This window comes from Zeus faber (genome assembly GCF_960531495.2).
Source record: "Zeus faber genome assembly, chromosome: 7".
Lineage (NCBI taxonomy): Eukaryota > Metazoa > Chordata > Actinopteri > Zeiformes > Zeidae > Zeus > Zeus faber.
Genome location: NC_137203.1, coordinates 30,573,185 through 30,595,522, shown reverse-complemented (window position 1 = coordinate 30,595,522; position 22,338 = coordinate 30,573,185). Strand labels below are relative to the sequence as shown.

At 42.3% G+C, this 22,338-nt stretch overlaps 1 protein-coding gene across 1 annotated transcript in view; it reads left to right on the top strand.

Annotated features, from left to right (window-relative positions):
* Window positions 1-618: 618 nt before the first annotated feature.
* unc5db (unc-5 netrin receptor Db) overlaps window positions 619-22,338 on the top strand; it is a gene marked incomplete at its 3' end in the record, with an annotated part of 158,165 nt that continues 136,445 nt past the window's right edge. The window contains exon 1 of the mRNA XM_080004321.1: window positions 619-734. Coding sequence (XP_079860447.1) covers window positions 653-734 — 82 coding nt within the window. The 5' untranslated portion in view covers window positions 619-652. The remainder of the gene's footprint in view (window positions 735-22,338) is intronic.

Below are 22,338 nucleotides of genomic sequence, written 5' to 3'. Positions count from 1 at the left end.
CAAGTTATAGGCTGCTTTATAACATTCACAGAGGGCTGCCTTTCACTTCTTGTTTGTATTCTTGACGGGGAAAGGCGGACCCCTGCCACCAACAGTGGGAACAGCATATAGAGGCGCGCGTAGAAAACGCAGATCCTTTATTCTTATCGAGTGGAAGGAATATCTAACACGGGACGTTTCTGAACGCCATCGTGTCACGGGTTACCGCTTTGATCCAACACACTCCCGTTACTCCGGAACCGTAAAACAAACAACAAAGGTCCCGGACAGCGGAACGGAGGCGGCCGCACGCGGGGCCTGCCTCGTGGTCTTCCTCAGCATGTGATTGGTTCACCCGCGGAAGGCGGCTCGAGCGACCCCCCCCCCCCCCCCCCCCCCACCCCCACCCCGCCCCTTCCGCGCGGCGTGCGCACGTTACGCGCGGCGAGAGTGAGGCGAGGGGGCGACGCGGACCCTCTGTCAGGCAGTTGAGACGTTCACCTCCACCACCATCACCACCTCCACCTCCTCCTCCTTCGTCCCGCCACAGCGCCAGCGGTCCTCCAGTCTCCCCCCCGCAGCGCGTCGGTAGGAACGGGGAGGGGGGGGGGGGGGGGGGGGGGAGCCCGGAGCGGCACCCCTGTCGGCGCGTGGCGGAGAGCCGGGCGGCGGCATGGGCGCGCGGACAAAAGGACGCTACCTTCACGCGGGCTTCGCGCTGCTAGTTTACTGCACGGCGGCCGTCATATCGAAAGGTGAGTTTCACTCAATTCTCCCTTCCGTTTGTGGCTGGAAACGTCTTTTTTTTTTTTACGTTAATACCCTTTTTTTTCGGGAGGAGGAGGAGGAGGGGTGGTCACACTTGTCGTTACGCACCGGTTGTTAGGGCGATCCTTCTCTTCAGTTTAGCTTTCGACCCTTCCAGAAAACTGACTTCCAGCGCACGTTCTTCTTCTTCTGAACGCCGCCCGATCCGAGCTCCCGTAGTTGCGACGGGGGAAAGCCACAACGAGCCCGTGCTCTCCAGCTGTCGGGCTCCTCCGCCGGGGTTCACTCCGCACATCCCGTGCTTGCGACTCCCCCCCCGCACGTACAGACGGGTGCAGCCTGGCTCCCCGCACACTGCACGGGACGCCTCCCGGGCGGGCTTCCCGTGCAACAGGCATGACACGCATTCCCCGTGAGTTACCGCGCTGCGTCTTCCGAGTCCTGTCGCCGTGTGGAACGCCCCGCTGGCTCCAGTATTAGAATGCTGGTCATTTAAAAACAGTACCGCTGTGACTGGCTTTTGAAACACGAAAAGAAACAAAAACAAAAAAAAACAACAGCTGGATCTCCCCCATTGAAGCACCTTTGACCCGTTTTGAAATATCTATGCTGGGCTGGCACACTCATTCGGGTTGATACGCGTTTTTTTTTTTATTTTTTATTATTAATGTAAATAACATTGAAATTAATAATTATAGTTCTGAAATGAAGATGGTGAGTATTTTTTGGATGAAAAGAAACCCAGAAAACTTGCATTGCATTGTGTCAAGGCCCCTTTCTGCCAAAAGGTAAGAAAAAACAGCGCGATACACAATATTGAGATTAAATATTGATATTTCGACGTGAGACAGGATATGTCTGGGATTGTGGTACTATATCTTAATTTCGTTATCTAGTTTTAGATTTTCTGAGCTTCATATAGACTGTTCTAGCCATTCTAACCAATGCTTCCACCTGCTTGGTTGTAATAGACATATTACTAATGAATGCTTCTCAAATATTTTATGTTATGTTCGGTTTTTTGTGTAAATATTTTATGAAAGCACAAATAGTCCTCCCCAAAATCCTAGGTATTCCTCCAAAAATATCAAAACATTATTTTTGATGTGATTTTTTTTCGAGAGTAATGAAATTGCATTTGTGCAACTGAGCTGACAAAATCATGGACTAGTTGTTCTGAACTACCCTAGTAGAAATTTTCAAGCTGCTGCCAAGGGGCTGGTCATTGCTAATAGTTGTAATGTGATGTGTGCACATTGGTGAATCTGCCAAGGGATTTCATCACCCTTCCCATTGAAGCAGATATCTAAACTCAATATACAGTGGGCCAGAATGCTGTGCTGCCTAGTGCAGTAATAGATTGAGGTCACAGCTCCTACTGTGGCGGCTGTGACATTTTGCTCCATTGCCCACTGCGGTCCCCTTTAATGCTGATGGAAATGTTCAAAGTTGTGTGGTATAAACGTCACAGCCTTATTGATAGCTCCTATTAAATTGATGTGAGCGGTAAGATCCGGGTAGGGTGTGGCAGAATATTGGGATGGGGTGTATTTCATCGGTGGGAAAGAGGTGCAAAGTCCGATAGTTATTCAAGATTTCCTTGATATTGTACAGCTCCCACAACAACAAACTGGTATAACTGCACATATTGGCAGCAAGTATATATTTTGAGGCAGCAAGCAAAGTTCCCCTGCTGCCATATGTGTGGCGCAAATCATATAATTTCTGGAGGACAGTCACTGAGAAGATGCAATAACATGTGCCACACCAATGTTTCGCCATAACAGCAGTTCAAACTGTGTATGTATATAGTATATAGAGTAGAGTAGCTTCGCTGCGCTGAGAATGCATTTCACCACCACTGACGGAGATCTAAGTGTAACAGTTTTGATCTATTTTTGTGTAGTTCGTGTGTCATTTTGGTTTTGTCCTGTAGATGTCTCCCTTGTTGTTGAGTCTTCCTGTTTTCCTTTATCATGTCACCTGTGTCAATTTGTTCATCGTGTTCACCTGTGTCTTTGAGTATTTAAGTCTGCAGTTCGCTTTCCTCTGTGTTAGTTTGTTTTGTTGCTTGCCCTGCCATTCAGTTTGTTTCCTTGCCAGAGTATATTTGTTCCCAAGTTTAGATTTCCTGTTTGGTTTAGTTTTCGAGTTAAGTTTGGTCATAATCAAGGCCTGCCTATTTGCCTGCGTGTTTTCTGTTCTACTACCCTTTTTGAATTAAACTCTGCCGTTTTTGGAATCCTACATCTACTTCAGTGTGTGTATTTTGGTCCTTGCTCCGAACCGTTACAGTGCGAACTAACAAACAATGGACCCAGCAGACGCAGACGCTCAACTCAATAGTGTGCCTGCTGCTCAAGCAGTCACTATAGGACGGCATGAGCAGCAGCTGACCAATATTGCTGAGGGACTCCAGGAGATGGGAGTACACCACGACCGTGCTTTTGACAACATGATGGAGCAGTTTCGGACCCTGGCAGTCGGTATCCAGCCATCTCAAGCCTATACCTCAGTTCCAGCACTACATCGGTTGCAGCCATCTCTCCACCTGTGAATTCACTGGAAAACCCAGGTCCACCTGTTGCCAGAGAGTTCCACCCATTCCTCAAGCTCAAGTGCTGGTTTATGTCAGCCCCCATCCTGATTCATCCTGATCCATCCTGACAGTTTATTGTGGAGGTTGACGCCTCCGATGTTGGGGTGGGCGCCATTCTCTCCCAGCACTCCCTCATAGACCAGAAGCTCCATGCATGTGCCTTCTTCTCTCGCAGACTGTCACCTGCTGAAAGGAACTATGATATTGGCAATAGGGGGCTTCTAGCCATCAAGCTTGCACTGGAGGAATGGAGGTTGGAGGGGGTCGAGCAGCCATTTCATGTGTGGACAGACCACAAGAATGTGGAGTACATGTGGAAGGCGAAGCACCTTCATTCCAGACAAGCCAGGTGGGCTCTGTTTTTTACAAGATTCAATTTCACTCTTTCATACTTCCCTGGTTCTAAGAACTTGAAACCTGTTGCTCTCTTGCCAGTTCACCGCTACAGAGAGCTCCCATGACCCTGAACCCATCCTGCCTACATCCTGCTTGGTTGATTGAGAGGTCAGTCCAAGAGGCTCAACACCTTCAACCTGGTCCTGGTAATGGTCCCTCCAACCGTCTGTCGGTTCCTGACTATGTTCGTTCCCAAATCCTCCAGTTGGCCCACTCCTCCAAGCTCACCTGCCATCCCGGGGTTAACCACGTGTCCTTCATGTGTCGGCAGTTCTGGTGGCCTGCTATGAAGGTGGACTCTGCCCATTTGTCTCTGCCTGCTCAGTCTGCCCAAAGTAAGACCACCCATCAAGCCCCATCTGGTCTCCTGCAACCCCTGCCTGTGCCACATAGACCATGGTCTCAAATTTCCATAGGCTGTCAGTGGCCTTCCCTCCTCAGAAAGTAGTCATCCTGACAGTAGTTGACTGCTTCTCTCAATCAGTCCATGTCATTAACTTATCCAAGTTGCCCTCGGCCAATGAGACTGCACAACTCATGATCCAACATGTTTGTATTCATGGTCTCCCCTCTGACCTTGTGTCTGATCATGGTCCTCAGTTTTCTTCTGTTTTCTGGAAGGCTTTCTGCAGCCTTCTCGGCTCATCTGCCAGTTTATCCTCCGGTTTCCACCCTCAGACCAACGGCCAGATGGAGCAGACCAAACCACGATCTGGAGATCACCCGGCACTGCCTTGTCTCCGGCAACCCTCCCAAGTTCCGCCACGGGGCTGTCCCTGTTCCAGTTGGGCTGGTATACCAGCACCCTCTATTCCTGGACCAGAAGGAAGAGGTTAGCGTGCCTTCCGCACAGGAGTTTATCTGTCGGTGTCGCTGGACCTGGAGAAATGCCCGATCAACCCTTCTCCGTACTGTTTCCAGGTAACTGCGGCGGGTGGACCGCCACCGCAAGTCAGCATTTGGTCTGGGTGGAATACACCTATAACACCCTCCCAAGCTCCATTAGGGGCTGTCTCCTTTTAAGTTTGCGCTGGGAAAACAGCCCCCTCTATTCCCAGACCAGGAGGAAGAGGTTAGCGTGCCTTCTGCTTAGTTTCACCTGTGTCAATTAGTTCATTGTGTTAACCTGTGTCTTTGGGTGTTTAAGTCCTCAGTTTGATTTTCTCTGTGTTAGTTTGTCTTGTTGCTTGCCCTGCCATTCAGTTTGTTTCCTTGCCAGTGTATATTTCTTAACAAGTTAGGCCTTTTTGGTTTAGTTTTCGAGTTAAGTTTGGTCATATTAAAGGCCTCCCTATTTGCCTGCCTGTTTTTCTGTTCTACAACCCTTTTTGAATTAAACTCTGCCATTTTTGGAATCCTGCATCTGCCTCAGTGTCTGCATTTCGGTCCTAGTTCTGTACACATCAACAATCGATGTTGATGTGCCCGTGGTCTATTCGCCGGGAATCCGAATCACATGAAGGGTCATAAACTAGGGCTTCTCCTTTGCAACATTGCCGTGAGTAAGCATGCAGTACCCGGGGGAAAGTCTAAAAGGCTCTTTCTACGTATCCACTATGCGTGAGTCGCACACTTGCAGTCTTGAACATCTTCGCAAATAAAATAAAGATGGCTTGTTCAAGAGTGGCTATCCGGACCAGTGCTTTTTGAGATTATATTTTTGGTGTGAACCTTGGGACGCTGCTTATCAATGACCCGCCATGGCTATTGTGTTGATCCCCAACACCCCCCTACATTTACTGAGAACCTATTTTGAGAGGTAGAAAAGGGTGGTACAAGCAAGAACAATGCAGAGGAACTCCTTTTAACCTGGGGGTTGCCCGAGGGAGCTGTTTTGGTTTTAATTTGACGCTGCAGCATGGTATTTAATTGTTAGTCATTGATTAATTTGTCTGATTTGGGGGGCAGAGAAAGGGTGTGAATTGAGGATGATAAGCTGTTATGAGATTGAAAATTGTCACGCTGTGGCTTTACAACAAAAGTGGGAGTGATGTACCTTTTACAGATTCTCCAGCAATGAAACGACTGAATTGTCACTCCCATCTATAAGCAAATGTTTTTTCTTTATGTGGCTGCTTATGATAATTCAATTTGAAACATGAGCAAACAAACAGTGTTTGCTCCGTGTGGTGCATGATGCGGTGGCCCACAGTTTCCTATTGCCTTGGCCTTGTACGACGTGCGTATTCATCATATCTCAAGGCCTACCTTCACCCATGATCCTATGCTGCTGATTGCTCCTTGCTTTCTCTTGGTGTTCCTAATTTAGCTCCCAACACGAAAGATGCGAGCACCAATGATTCACAGACAGACAGACAGTCTTTTTTTTATCTGACAAAAAGAAGAAACTTCTCTAATTTTTGTTTCACGATGTACATGTTTTTTTTACGAAAACAGGGAAAGGTTATTCAGTTATTTTCCCTCCAAGAAAGTAATTTTTTTTTTCCGGGGGGGGGGGGGGGGGGGGTACATTCTCCCTGCCATCCCCGAATGAATCATCATACTGAGGCTGCCGTGGGTGACAGTGTGCGCAGTTCAGTGCCCAGATTTACATTTAAATGAAACCAAATGGCTGTACATTCCAAAGTGATATACGGTAATGATGATGGTAATAAAAGTCAAGTTCCATTTCATATTGGACTGGCACCTACTTGGAATTGCTGTCATTTAGGGTTTTTTCAGGTATAATTTTTGAGTTCTCTTTGGGTACGTCAAGATTATTACCGACACATTGCAGTCAGCAAATTCATCAGCACGCTGCCTTAGGTGCTTAATGTCGTTTGCAAATGGCCAGGCAAACGATTGGTTCAGCTGGCCACTTTGTGGCTGTATTTAACTTATAATTTATTTTATCTTATTACTAACTCTATATGGAGCTATCTTATAGTGTCTTTTGTCATTTGAAAATTACATATTTTCGGACAATAGGTGTCCATGGAGCAATTTCAAAGTGGGGTGAAGTAATTTAAAAGTGAGGTTGGTATTTTCTAAGCTACAGTAACTGTGTGGCGGTTTCACCTCTCGCACTCCCATCTTATGGAAATGACTAGCAGCGGGAGCTGTTATTTCCAATTCCTTTGGGAACCGCCAGAGTCATGATAGGCTAATCTTGCCTCAATGAATGCTGTAGTATTCATCCACTTAATCCGGGGGGACAGCAATCAAGAAGGAATGAGATGGCGCTTTCAGTCACAGCGCTAAATCATGTACAAAGGAGCAGATACCATCCATCCATCTCAGTCAGTCCACTCAATCAGTTGTGGCCTCAGACTTCATATTTCTACAGTGTACAGCTCAGTGGACCTCCTCTTTCTGACAGAAAAGGGGTGGATTTTGTATTTGAAATATTGTTTGGTTGCGGTCGATCTGGAAATACATCTGTTTCTATTGCAGCACTTGCATACTAAATACAATCTGAGAATGAAAACACTTGAGTTGAGTTTTAAGTCACACTTCCGTCTGGGTGCCATGCCATGCTAACACGTGGTGAAAAAGAGAGCGAGTAGCTACCCCAAAAGTCCTACTTGTGGTGGTAGCCAACGGGGGAATTACAGTTTATGGAGTTCGCCTTGAACGCACCACTTCCTGCTTGGAGCGCTGGAGAGCGAGAGAGCTCAGAGTGAGACATTTGTCCCAAGAAGTGATCTGCTACAGAGCAGTAGGAAATACAGTAAATTAAATAGATCTACAATAATCTACAACAATTTTTATTTGCTTTCTTTGGGAGCTCTGCACCGGAACAGTGTTGCAGCTCCGATCAACTTTTCCCCCGGTCTGTGTTTGAGGCAGCCTTGTATTTGTTCGCGTAGACCACGCCCCCAGCATTTATTTGAGGCCCGGTTTTTACTTGACTACCACTTTATATTTGAGGAAAAAGGGTTTGCATTATGCCATTTTTTTGTGAACCACTGTCTGAAATTACTTAAACAGTGCAGATAATTACATGTTGTCATGTCACGGTGGCTCAGTGCATTGCACTGCTGCTTCACTGAAGAAGGTCCTGGATTCGATTCCTGCCTGGGGCGCTGTTGGCACTGCGCTCCGGAGAGTATCGTTTGATTAGGGGCCTTTCTGTGTGGAGTTTGCATGTTCTCCCATTGCTCACATGGGGTTTCCTCCATATAACATTGTAAGAACCCGCACAAGAAACATAACATTACATTTAGCACATGCTTTTATCCAAAGCGACTCACAATTATTCAAACACCGACGGACGCAGCCATCAGGAGCAATTAGGGGTTAAGTGTCTTGCTCAAGGATTTTACAGCATGCTAGCAGGAGGAGCCTGGGATCGAACCAAAAACCTTAAGAATACTAGACGACCAGCTCTACCTTCTGAGCTACCATCCTGAAGAAACATCGTTTGACCAGCGATGGATGTAGAAGTTGGTCCCTGGGCGCTGTACTGTCAGCTGCCCACCGCTCCTGGCCTGCCCCCCGGAGGAAGGGAAGAAAGCCATGATGGAAAATGCCGAAGAGACATTTCACGGCCTCCATTGTCTGTGTGTGTGTGTGTGTGTGTGTGTGTGTGTGTGTGTGTGTGTGTGTGTGTGTGTGTGTGTGTGTGTGTGTGTGTGTGTGTGTGTGTGTGTCGGCCGTTGCTGCACGAAATGCATGTGTGTTGTGGTGTGTTTGCGACTATAAAGACGAGCTAAGCTAAGCTTGTCATATTTAATGTTACAGGGAAAAAAATACATATACAATACTAAAGTCTGCCTTATATGCATTACATTAAAGACGTTTAGTTTATGTAGTTAATCTCAACAGAGGTGCTTCCTTCCTTAAAACGGAGCAAATGATATGGCCTGAAATAGTCAAAATGAGACTGAAAATATTTTCCTGTTAATAATAATCCCAAATTGAGATGTATGCATGACTGCCAAACTTTTTCCTTAAATGAAAAAATGAAATCTTTAATAGCAATCACTGAAACCAAAGTTTTTAGTTGGAGGATTTTTCTACATAGATAGCTGACTGACTCAATAAACTTCTCCTCAAAAGGCTTTAGTCACTCAGTCAAAGAGACAGAACCACACGTTATGTGGGCTTGCCAATGTGGTTAATCACTTTTAGCCAACCACAGTTTGAAGATTCAAGATTTCAAGATTCAAGATTTTTATTTGTTACATACATATACATACTTTCATACATATATGCAGTGAAATGTAATGCAACGCACCCGGTGATAGCACACAATATGTCCTAGGAAAAAAAAAATAAATAAAAGTAGAAAATTCCTTTCTAATAGACCGACTAACTGACTCCTAAAACGTAATACAGTAAGTTGAATACTTATAGAATAAGATAAAAATATATAGAATAAAATACAATAAAAATAAATTGAAATAAATGGAATAGATAGAAGGAATATGCCTATGTATGTACAGATATGTGCATTTAAGAAGACCTTGAAATTGAGTTTATTCAAACTTTTGATGCTGTTAAAATTTGATGAACGTGACTATGGAATCCATCACGGCAAGGAGCGCCATAGAAAATATGCAAATAAATACTGAAGGTGGCCTTTAAATGAAACTGCACATTCACTGCTCTAACATGAAAATGCCTATTTACTGTGAACCGATTTCTCTCAATATGAGTGCTGTGAAATCATGGCCCCCGTTAAAAAGTAGCTGTGAAAGTAGGGTACCATTAAAAAGTAGTGCGATGTTCAAATTAACTTTGCACCTGTTATGTTATATGCTCTATATAACTCTATGCTCAGGCTGTATGAACGTTTTTCATGTCAGTGTTTACAGATGCTGTGCACCAGACGAGCCTTTTATATGCCTGCTTTATGATAGTATCCTAGTTAGCAATCGACCAAGCAGCCATAAAACCACCACTCCCCAAGTGAACACAGACACACACCCAAATGGACATTAATATACACCCAAATGTGCACAGAACACAAGAAGAGTATTGAAAATCGGTCTGATTGGTGGGAACAAAATAATGTTTAATGAACAATGTTTAAAGCACCGCCTGCACAGAGTGTAATGTAGAAATCAGATGTTATTTAAGTAGGGGATAGGTTACATCATGTTAAGAAATCTTAAAATGCTACAATACTTGTAGACTTGAAGAAATAATCCAAATGCAAAAAATAAATACTTCATTATATTAACATGAGTAGTGTAATTGGTAACTTATGCCCCACTCAAAAACAACAACTTCCAAATATTTAAATTAGCCATTGTTCAGACATAGGTGTGTCTGTTGGAGGGAAAATCCTCATCTTTTAAGAATTGTAAGTGAGTTCAATAACGTTATCGAAAAACATGTCACACTGATGTATGAGTTGTGCCTGGGATCTGTGGGAGACGATCTAGAGCAAATGGCTCTTTGATTGAGTGGAGGTCCACATTAAGTCTCTCAGACTACATGATGAAACCTCAAATGACAATCCAATGATTTGCCTTTTCCTACAATTTGTCCAATTTTGCTGTGCTTATATACAAATCACAGGTTGATTCTTAACCCTATTGTTCAAAGTAAATTGAAAAACTTCCATTTAGGATTCCATCAAACAGGAATGAGACAGTGAGGCATGGTTTCAGATGTACGACAATAACCTTTTTCCAGCAAGCTGCATTGGTTAGTGGCACCCACAACCACGGCGGTAGGCAGGTAGTCAGTCAAACCCTCTTTACCCGATGCAGGCTACACAAGCCAAAACATAAAACTTGGGGGCTCTTAATTTTTCAACCAGTAAAGCCCAAAAAAAGCCGTCCTCATCCTCAATAGATCACAGGTTTTTTTCATCTTGACCTCATGTGCTGCCTTTGATATCACAACCCCTGACGGCCCCGCACTCCTTCTTTACCCACTTTGATTGCCTTGGGTCAGCTGTTCAAACATGTCTTCTGTTGATCCATGGTGCAGCGACGGCAGCCTAGTGGGACAGAGCGCCACTGAAGGGCATCTTGTGATAAATAGAGCACCAAGCGGCGATGTCGGTCCACCCCTGTTCTGCCCCGAGGAGCGTATGGTCTCGCTGGTGGGGCGCATGTTAGTCATCGAAAACATCGGCCGCATTGACTGCAAGAATGAACGTTGGGAGGCCCTTGCTGTCCTAGAAAAGTCAAGATGTCCTTGTAGTTCATTGTTAAAGCTCGAATTATCATCATATCTATCTTCCAGAGATATATATTTTAATGATATGGGAAATGTATCTTTTGATAGATAATGCAGAGCTCATAAGAATACCATTTCTCCTTTGTGTGCGTACACGATGGAGTGAGATAAAGGACAGTAAAAAGAGAGAGGGATTTAATGACATGACCAAGGTCACACACACTCTCTAGTACTTGCTATAGCATGAGCCCACTGAACTCCCTATCTGATGAATTTAATCCTTTATTATAGGTTGTAATTGGCTAATCCACTCCAACTCATTACTTCACCTTGCTGTGGGTGTTTCTGTGATGCAATCTCAACATTTTATTTTAAGCTGAGCTGCATAGCTCAACACACTGCCTAGGGTCGCTGCCCGCTTCTGTTGTACACAGTATGTTTTTCTGCAATAGTCGTAATTTAAACAAACATCTAAATATCCGTTACATCGCTCTTATAAAGTTTTTACTCCTTCCATGCATCAAATACGCCATTATTATAAATATTATTTCTTCCCACTAGTGTACCAGCTGGTATTCTGACTCTCTAAGCTATTTTCTAGGGCTGGGCAACTAAATCACTTATCACAGTATTTTTTGATGAATCACTTAATATTGATTATTTTGATGATATTTGAGGGATGTTTATTGGTGATTTCATAAGTTATTTACACACAAATTTATTATTTCAAATTAATTATTTCAGAAACCATTAGTAATGCAGATATTATGACCAAGCAGGTAGTAGTAGTAGTAGTAGGTAGAGGAATAAATAAGAACAACTGGAACGGTCCATCAATTTCAGAAAATTGCATTACTTTAATGAAAGGCAGTCTTCAAGACAACATTTAATTTCACCATATCACAATATTACAATAACCAAAATCCCAAATGGTATATCACAATCTCATATCACAGCATCAATCGATTTTCCGCCCAGTCCCTCTACCTCCCTAATCCAACGTCTTTGTCTCTGTGTGAATCAAACTGGATTGTCAAATGATCAGAACTGGCTCCCAGCTATTGTTAAGGCAGGAGGGATGGACAACATTCAAATGCTGTCACCTGGGCGGTGACACGAGGCGTCGTTTTACAGCGAGCAGGGGTATGAATTTCGGCATATTCAAGGTGCGGTTTGGGGCAGAATAATGAGATTGACATGTTTTGATGAGCCTGGACAGCTACCGCCATATCCCATGAGATTTGCTTATTTCTTTTTTTAATGCCTGGATGCTACCCAAACTGTTTCAACGACTGTTTGCAACAGTGAGCCGTGCAATGTGAGGCCATTTTTGATAAAGACGTTGGTTTAATGAGCACGCGGTTTGCAGAGGGAAAATGGTGGAGTTTGATGCGTTGCGTTTGATTGTTCCTCTGCCTGGCTTTCAGGAGGTCTTAGCAGACTGGCCCGTGGCCCGATCGAGCACGAATGGTATGAATATTGCATTCTGCCCTCCACGTTTTGTCTTGACGGGAAGTGGCTAGATAACTGTTCGGTTCCTGGCGAGCCTGAGGCGTCCTCCCACTGCCTCGCTTTCATGTTTGAATTTTCTCTCTTTTGAAAATCATTTTGGCTTCTGATACAATTCAGAGGTCTTGGAGGTCATCTCCGCTGTGGATTACTCAACCCTCCCATGTAAACCGGCACATATTCATCTCACCTCGTAGGCCATGTTGCATCTTTGCTGAATCGTTCTGGCCACTGCCCACACAAAACTTCCTAGAAATTGCTGTTTAAAAAAAAAATCATTTCAAGTGCTCTGTATTTACTAATGAAACAATCTTGGCACAATTACCGCTGTTTGACTGACCCCGCGCTACCACCAGCATGAAAACATTGGATGTCAACTGTTGGTGTCTCTGTGATTCGCTGTTATTCATTTCATGACATAAAACGTCATGAATTAGCAAAGCTTTTCTGTAAGTTTTCTTGTTGGTCTCAGATGATCCAATAATATTTTTAAATAATTTCAATTGTAGAATTTGTAAGTCATTTAAGCAGGTTTGAATATTCAATCGATATTGTGTAGGATGTATACATGGATACATAAATATCATACATTTATAGTTTGTAAGTAATACATATCTATCCATCCCTCCATCCTAACCCTGCTACAATTACGCTCTGGCGGCATCCATGACGGGTAGCCACAGCGTTTTAATACCGTGTTTTCAGCAGGGACACACACATGGAGATAACAGGCCCTCTGAGGAACCTGTTTGTTCCCGAGCACATGAAATCCACATCCTCCCTGCGAGCCAAAAGATTCCTCACAGAGGCACAGAAATCACCTCCAAACACTAAAAAGCTTTTAACGTCTGCCCCCAGAAAGTCAATAATGTACTCAGCCATGCCACTGAGTCCAGATTTTGGAGGGCAGCGAAGCAGGATGGAGAGGTTCTTCCTCTCCTCTCAACGTGATTAGCAATATCAAAACTTGTGCATTAGCAGCGCCAATAACAGTGCAGGAAAAGGAATTTTACAACTTAGCTCGATCAGTGCAAGGTTATATATTGTGGCACTGTAATGTCTCTAATGAATAGGCCTGCTTAGTATGAAAACACATCATTAGGACCGGCATTATTTTATAAATAAGTGTCATTTGGAAAAAGACAGGATTTAACAGTAAAAAAGATCCAAAGCATCGTCATAATCTCATAATCACCAATGACTACAATAATATTTTGTTTTGTTTTTTATTTGTTTTACTTTTATTTTCATTTTCATTACCCCTAGTGTCAACCTTAGAATCTCTCGCTCTATGTATGCACTGTGTGGCCTGAACGGCAGCAGTTCATCAACAGCTGATATTCTCGAGCAGCGGCCTGGCTTTAGGGCTACACGAGAATAAGAGTGAGAATCGTACACAAAGAGATCATTTCCACAGCATTCAGAATAAATCTGCTCTAGATTTACGGCTTGTTTGCCCCACGGGGGTGATGGGTGTTCTGGGGGTATCTTGAATAAATAAGAGACTTTAATGTCCATGTTCTTTGCACTGAAACCGTGCACATCATGCATTGTACTCATGCACAAAAATTCAAAGTGAGGTGCTATTATTCAACGAGCAGCTTTGGCTGTAAAGCATATGCTAAAGTTTGTTCCATGCTTAAATTTAACGACGACTTTTGCCGTGTATCCATACTTGTCCTTCTAATAAGCCTGAGAGGTATTTATTTTCCTCTCCTTTTCTTTTATTTTATTTTTTTTTTCTTCTCTTTATTAATTCATAAATCATCAAGAACTGCTGCAATAACTCTGTCCTGTGGAAGACCTGTGGGATGACAAAGAGCACAGTTTTTTGTTACACAGAACCACCACCAATCCTCCTCTGTGGAGAATGATCTTACCATGTTTTGGTCTATTAACAACTAATCATCGGTCATTGAGCTTCCCTTTTCAACAGATATCGCTTTTGCCCGCAAAACAAACAACAGATCATGAATGGGAAAAGAAAAGGCCTCCCAAAAATCCATTATTGCAGGTTTCTCAAAACTTTGAATCTCCTTGACTAGGTGCCCGCTAATGCTTAATCCTTGTATTCCTCCATCTCCTCTAAAGTAGAAGTGCTCAGGCGAACTGGAGATACGACAGTCATCCTGCCCACAGACCCTGACGATTGTGCAAGTTGGCTAAAACGAATTACTCGGGTGGGCCCTTCAGCACGCCGTGCTAACCTGTGCTAATTCAACGCGGCACTCGCAGCGAGGAAGGCCCCCGCTATCTTGCTCACCCACTGTTGCATCTGTCCCGAGCAGGCCAATATTGATAATTCCATATCGTTTTGCTCTGCGCTCACTTGGAAGAGCAGCGTTATTTAATCTCCATTCGCAAATCAACAAAATCAATGGGAGAGGGGGGGTTGCTTAGGTTTCCCTTTAATGATGTGAACAGCCACGCGTTGCTTCGTTTCCTCAAGGATTATGATCAGGCTCTGTTTTTGTTTAAAAGGAATATATTATGGTTTTTATTTTTTTTCTGTTGCCATCGCTCAAAGCGAGTGCCTTTCTTTCTTTTCACATCATCTTCAGGCTTTTTGACATTGCTTTTGTTGTTCCAATTCGAGAGAACGCTACAGTATGAATGAAAATGTAAATCAGTGCTTATGTCATCAGTCAGCAGGCCAACTTCTAAAAAAATAAATTACACATAACCTCAGCAGTGCTAAAAAAATTACAAAACAAGCCTAAAATGCAAACATCTTGATTTCCTTTCAGTCAAGACCTGTGGATTACTATCTAACACCTGTGAGTACCTGCAGAATATTGTATTTTAACCACTGCAGTTTTATTGTATATTTATACAGTATTGTACTGAACTGTACTTGTGCTGTATGTGCTATATTATTGCCAGAGCAAAGTGAAGATTTGTGATAGTGTTACTAGACCTGTACGTATCTTCATCAGCGTCTTGACTCGAAAGTGAGATATTAAAACATCTCATCTGGAGATCTGGAGAATATCTGGAGAATTTCAAATTATGTTGTAATTCTTGATAAATGTCATCTCCTTCTGTTCCTCGGCTTTGAACATCGCCGGTATTAAACTTTGATAAATGTTTCTTTCTGGAGATTGTCCCTGGTCAGAGGCCCTCTTTTAAAGGCCATGTTTGTCATAATCAGTCCTTTGCGTTTAAATGTACTGAACCATGTTTAAAGGAGAAGACAGGGAGGGCTTAAATGTCACCCGCACACAGGACTTGCACTCCTCGGCAACTCTGCAAGGACATCCAGAGCGGTTCTCTTCGGCGAAGCGAACGGCACAGTCGTAATTGCTTTTTAGCATTGGCGGGGTTTCAAGCTAGAAGCGAAGGTAAATACAATCAAATGAGATTCTGATGGTGGCCTGAGAGGCAGTGGGGGTAGAAAAGTAATAAGAAGAAATGATATCACAAGGGAGAACAAAGTGCAGTGATTACATTTATTTCCACTGCCCTATTACTGGAGCACTGGGGGGAAACGAGCGCTGAGCTCTCTGTTTTTGTAGAGGGCCACAGGCCGCTAAGAGTCCGCAGCGTTTTTTGTTTTTTTTATTCATGGTGTGTCAGAAAAACAGCCCGCTTTTACCATTGTCCTTTGAGAGTTCTTGGATGATTTGAGCTGAATTATTTTTTTTGTGTGTGTGTGTGTGTGTGTGTGTGTGTGTGTGTGTGTGTGGCTTTATATGCTTACATATTTCAGTTCCCGGCCTTAAATATCCAAATGCGCGCCTGTGGAGGATGGATGTTTAAACTATTACAGAAAATTACCCCTTTCTGCCTATTATGGTATTGGCCAGTGGGATGGATACTTGTCAGGTTCTGCCGCTTGGTATTCACTCACCGAAATAGTCCCCTTTGCAAATGGATTCACATCTTAAAAACGCACTGTGATGGCTTAGATATACAGCTGGAAGCTGTAATAGTCCCTGGTTTCCAGGTGCACAGATGTAGACAGGGCTGTCAGAGAAAGAGCTCTCAGGAATAATCACATGTCCCCACCAACATTTTCACACATCATCAACGCTGAAATAAGGTGGCTCTTGTGCTCTTTGGTGCCCCTGCGGGCCACTGTGGGATGCAACACCAATGAACTCCTCAGGCGGTGGACAGCGGGATGCCTTGATTGTGTAGGCTAGGTTAGTGCCCACACTTTTTTCTCCCATGACACACAGTTTTAACAATGAAATTATCATTATTATGGCACACGTAAAACTGTTATTATTATGGCCTACTAATGGTATTGACTTTTAGTGTGAAACTTGACCTTATTTTAATGAACACGGAGCTGCTATCCTGGCTGGAATTGATGAATGATGAGTCTTGCCATTTTGAACTGGCAACACATCAGTTAATTTCCATTAATTTCACAGCATTTTGTTAATTTCGTTAACATTTGACAGCCTACCTGACGAGCTCTCCAAAAACACAGGCTAAATAGCTAATGTAATGTTCACAGCTGAGATAATATATCAGATTTGTGTCTTTAGCAATGGTATGACAGTTGAAAAATAGATAACATATCTATAAAATATCTATTAGCATTTGTAATAGGTTTATACATATTTAACAAATAATTTCTCTTAATTGTTATTAATCACAAAGTTTCTGTAACATGGAGTAATGTTATAAAAAAAAGTACATGTCTAATAGAAACTCGAGCAAAATGTATTCACGACTGCGCAGAATTCTACTTCTAACTAATAAAGGAAGGAATCTCTGTTCTCTGTCTATCAGTCCTTTGATTATCTTGACAACCGTTCATCTGATCTACTTCACTCTTGGCGGATGTATTGCCAGGGACCCAAGGACGTGCAGTGTCAAATGTGGTGCAATTTGGACATGCGACACGTGTTATATTAATAAACTAGTATTAATAGACTATTCAAATAAACGAATAAACAGGCGAACAGCGAGCCATTCCACTTGAGCGTGTGCGCCAGCGGGGCGGGGCTTCAGGACGATGCAATTGAGTCACTCACGTCCACAGTGCAGCCTTTTTGAACGGGGACTGAACAGGCATGTTGTGGACGGGACCTGCACTTGTTTTCAAAATTCAGGTTAAGTAGGACTCAGAAATGGAAAAAACAATCCAATTATACATTCATAGGTCGTCGTCGGGGGTGGACTCTGCTGACTATGATTAGTGCCTTAAATGCCGACACAAGGCTCTCGCATTAGTTAGAGACGATTCTGTGACATTTGAATTCACCGCCATACACATTGCGCATTACACCTCTCTTGTCTGCGAATGTCTGGCAGTTAATCTAGTGTTAACAGGTCATCGTAATTAAGCCAGAACGGATTATGCTGTGATAGTGTTACATGTGTGTGGATATGTGTTGTCAGTTTTGGCACATGGCCTTTTCTGGACTAACGTGACTAAACAGTATAGCAAAGGCTAGACGCAGAATAAGGTGAAATGGTTGCTTAGCAAGATCAGTGTAGCTAGTTTAAGTGGAAATCCGTGGTATTGTCTGTAGTGGGTGATCATAGTACACCAGAAATCCCTTATTTGACGGTTACATTTTTTTTCTTTTCAAAGGTATGCCTTCTTCCGATCAATCGAAATGTTTGTATTTTTCTTGGTCACTTGAGATGCATATGGAGGACGACATACATAACGGCAAATACATTGAATGGCTGTTTCTTAAAATGTGCCAGCTAAATAAATAAATAGATGTGATTTGTAATGGGTAATATGGTTTTTTTTTGTTTGTTTTTTTTACTAAAAGATCTACGGATTACCACTTTCAGTAGAAGTGTGATCCTGCGGCAAGTGTGCTTGCATGTGTTGGTTCGCACGGTCCATTACGGTAGGTACACTAAGTTCTTATGCGGCCGGATCTGTATTTCATAGACTTTATTACAATATTATAGAGCAATAGGCACGAACAGGGTGGACTGACAATTACATTCAATATGAGTCAGAGATCAGAGCTCTAGGATATTATCTTTGTTACATAAATATGATACATATGATTGATTAACTGACGCAAAGCATGCAATTATCTGTTGAATTGGAATTTTAAATAATATTCCATTTCACTTTTAATATTGTCAGAAAGTATCACTTTTACTGTAAATGGAATGATTCCATTTGTAATTTAATTTTGAGCCTAAATCGCTATACAAAAGTTGAATTTTTGAATTCAAATTAAAGATTTCCTTGCCATATTATACACTCGGTTTCCATTTGAAATTTAGCCATAAACTTTAATATTACTAAAGTAAAAATATTTAAACAAAACCTTGTACTCACCTGAAAAAAATTGTACTTCAACACACTTGACAACACTGATATATTTTGAGCGGGGGATCAGATTGTTGTTTGGAATACGATAATTAGAACAAAATTGTTCTAACTCTTTTGTTCTAACTTGACTCTGGTCAATGCTGAGGTAGAGCCTCACTCAAGGAAGATGTTTGCGCTGTTGGCGAATATTCATTTCAAATTCAGGCGACACTTTGTGGGGAAGCTTTCATTTTCATTCGCGCTGAATTACAGAAAAGAAGGACGGGGATCAAAATATATCACAAACCGCATTCAATTGTAATCACACAGATTTGACTAGTGAAATTGCAGTTTTTCACCATCATTATAGTTTTCCACCCTCGTAGTAATTTTCTAAATTTGACTTCACTCTACTCTTAATTAAGCCTCAATTTGATTATCTTTTGATTGCAAAAAAAGAACCAATGTACTTTTACATTTTAATGCAAAGCAATATGCTTTGCATATTATTGTGTACCGCATTTGTTGGTCCACCATGAGCATGCAACATACTAAATACAGTGCAAGCATTTGTGCATTTAGTCAGCTCTTTACATTACAAGCAAGCAAGGAATAGCGGGCGCTCTTCTCTACTCTCATTTGTACAGTTTGGCAATTGCTATCAGTGGTGAAAATATAAGCAAGTTTTAGTCTGATTTATCGTCGGAATATCATTGACACGTTAGTAGCATCTTCAGTATCAGAGGCTGTTGTTGGTGTTGAGCACATCCCACCGGGACTGCCTGAGTGTGGGTTGCAAGCAGCAGCAGCAGCCACGTCCTGTCTGGCAGATATAATGGATACCCCGCCATTATCAGGATGTAGTTCCCTGTCCCCCCCTCTCTTTCCGTCTCTCTCTGTCTCTCTTCTCTTTCTCTTTCTCACACACACGCACACACCACACACACACACACACACACACACACACACACACACACACACACACACACACACACACACACACACACACACACTCACACACACACACACAAATCCTGTGGGACTCAACCAGTACAACGTTTATTAATCAACTGCAGATAATTCCTAATAAAACAGCAGCGCTGCCAAGGCTGCACCACTGAGATCTGGAATGGCACACATTGTGTAAGACATGATACATTACAATGCCAAGGCTGTCTCCAGACCAAAAGCTATTATTAACTTATGTATAGGTGGCAAACCTGCTGACTTTATTCCTGCCATTGCACCATACTGCAGGAATATCAAAACAGCTTGTCTTGGACATCAGTAGGACATAACAGTTCTAACTTGCTTGGCCAGGAGTCAGGGGGTTAATTAACCTATCCCTCTGTTCTTTCGGTAATGGAAATACTTAATGCAATCGTTTGAGAATATGTTTCACCTGTCACTGGACATTTCCTTCAGCGAGTGACAGTTAAACAGGGAGGACAGGGAAGCCAGCTGAAGCTTGATAAATGATGAGTCAGTGTTCGGCTTGGTAGCTATTGTTTTGGCTTATGTTGACCCAATGGTTTTCAAACAATGGGCTGGGTGTGGTTACGTGACTGCAATGCTTTTATCTGTGCAGAAAAGAGTATACTGTACAGTATATATATAGTGTATATAGTTGGGTCACAAACAAAAACCCTGTGTCTCCACACTGTCCCATGCCGCATCACACCGTCTACCTGTTGCTTTCCATTGCTGTGGGACTTAATTTTGTAAAAAGAGATGTTTTTGGTAAATACTTCACTTGTAAATATTAAATCCTTAACTTCTGTAACAGGGAGATGATTTAATGACCAGACTTTAATATGATGCCCTTTATCATTATTTATTTGTTTATTGTTTGTAATAATTTATTTTTCATTCATAATTTTTTTACAAATTTTGATGAGCAATGGACATTTATTTAGTTGATACATTTTTTATTTAAAATAAGTGTGCGGCAGAGACAATGCAGACAAAAAACATTTGTGTTCAATAAATGTTAATTTAAGTTCAGCAATTTTGTATCTCATTTGTTATTATTATTATATTGTTGTATTTTATCATGATCAGAGTTTATGTTAGAAAACATTGGTGTCGGTCCACATGTCCTGGAAGATTTCAGTGTCCCGGACAAATGGGAGAGATTCCAGTCAAATATTATCTGTATTTATTGAGCTTAAAAACAATTGATAGGCAGGCTTTATAAAGAATGAAATCATGAAGGCATGTCAATTTATAATATGTTTTTATTTAATATTGAAAATAAAATAAATCCTGTCAGTTAACGATGTTTTAAAGATAAATAAATATTATGAATATTACCACTTGAAATCAAATAATTTCCGTTTGTGAACAATAAGTAACAAGTGCAGATGCTTTAACTAACATTTCACTCCAGTAAAATTTTGATTTAGAAATTAAATATATACGGCAAGTAGGTCTAAATAGATAATAAAGTTTGTGGTGTTCTATGTCTCGTCTACATATTTTACAAATCAATGGATATTTACCGTCTGCTTTGGGTCGGAACTTAAATATCCAAAAAAACACCAAACTATGGTGTGTCCTTGTTGTCCCATTACATCATCTTTCTGCTTCTCCTCAGAGTCTTTTTTTTTTTTTAATCGAAATGATCGAGGCTATTTCATTTTGACACAGAGGAAAAAAATATGGCAATAATTATTACTACTAATAAAAAAACGACTAATTACCCGACAACGGAAACTCTGATCATGATATCAGTATTATATATATCGGCCATCGGCCAGTCCGCTCTCTAAATATCGGCACCGGCCATTGAAAAACCAATATCAGTCGATTACTAGTTCAAATGATCGACACAAGTTCAAATGAATGAAGGACCTACAGCCCTTCATATCACCTGAAAACACCAGGATTATGCCACTGCTACACCTCAACTCCACTGTCACACGAGCTGAAGATGGCACTCCAATACAAGGTACTCACAACCCAGTGATTCCAGATGCACAGGCGTTATAGCATTGGTCTTGCCAAATAGAGGGAAAAAAGAAAGAAAAACAAAGCAATCACGGGGGTGCTGTTTTATTGTTTTGCCAACCAAGTTCCATTTCACAGCCTCACGCTGTGAGACGGTACAGAAAAGTGCACGAGATGGGCCAGCAGCCAAGGCAGGAAAGAGCTTTTCATTAATCTAATATTCCTACTGTGCATTGGCTGTTTTATTATACTTTCCCCTTGTGGAAAGGTGGAGAGAGAAGCAAGACAGGGGGGAGTCAACTGAAACCTCTTGACCCAAGCTTTTAAATGATGAGAAAATATTTCCCAAGAGCTTATATAAGTGACGCGGACAGATTACAGATGGCTGGTACATATCTGCCATTTGTTGTACATGAGCTGGGGACCAAACCTAACGATATCAACTTTTTGTCTTTCCATCTTACCCTTGGCTTGAAGTACAGTCTTGTGATGTGATTGTGATTTGAATGTGATTTGTAGAGCATAAAGGAGGTTTCCCAGCTGCCTGGCAGTTGACTGTAATCTGCTGTGTGCCCCGGCAGAGTCTTTTGAAAAGCGGCTGCTCCAGGCTCCGTTAAAAACGCCTGTCACCACTCCGGCCATGTGGTCTGTTCTGAGCAATCGAAGTGTAATTCGTCCAACGCAATTTCTGACACAGAAAGTGAACCACTGACTATTGTTGCTCACAGCATTTATTGTCCCTTGCGCATAAGAAAATAATCCAAAAATATGAACTCAGTCAGGTGGCCTGAATCATTCCGCTAGTTCAGATTGGAGCCTG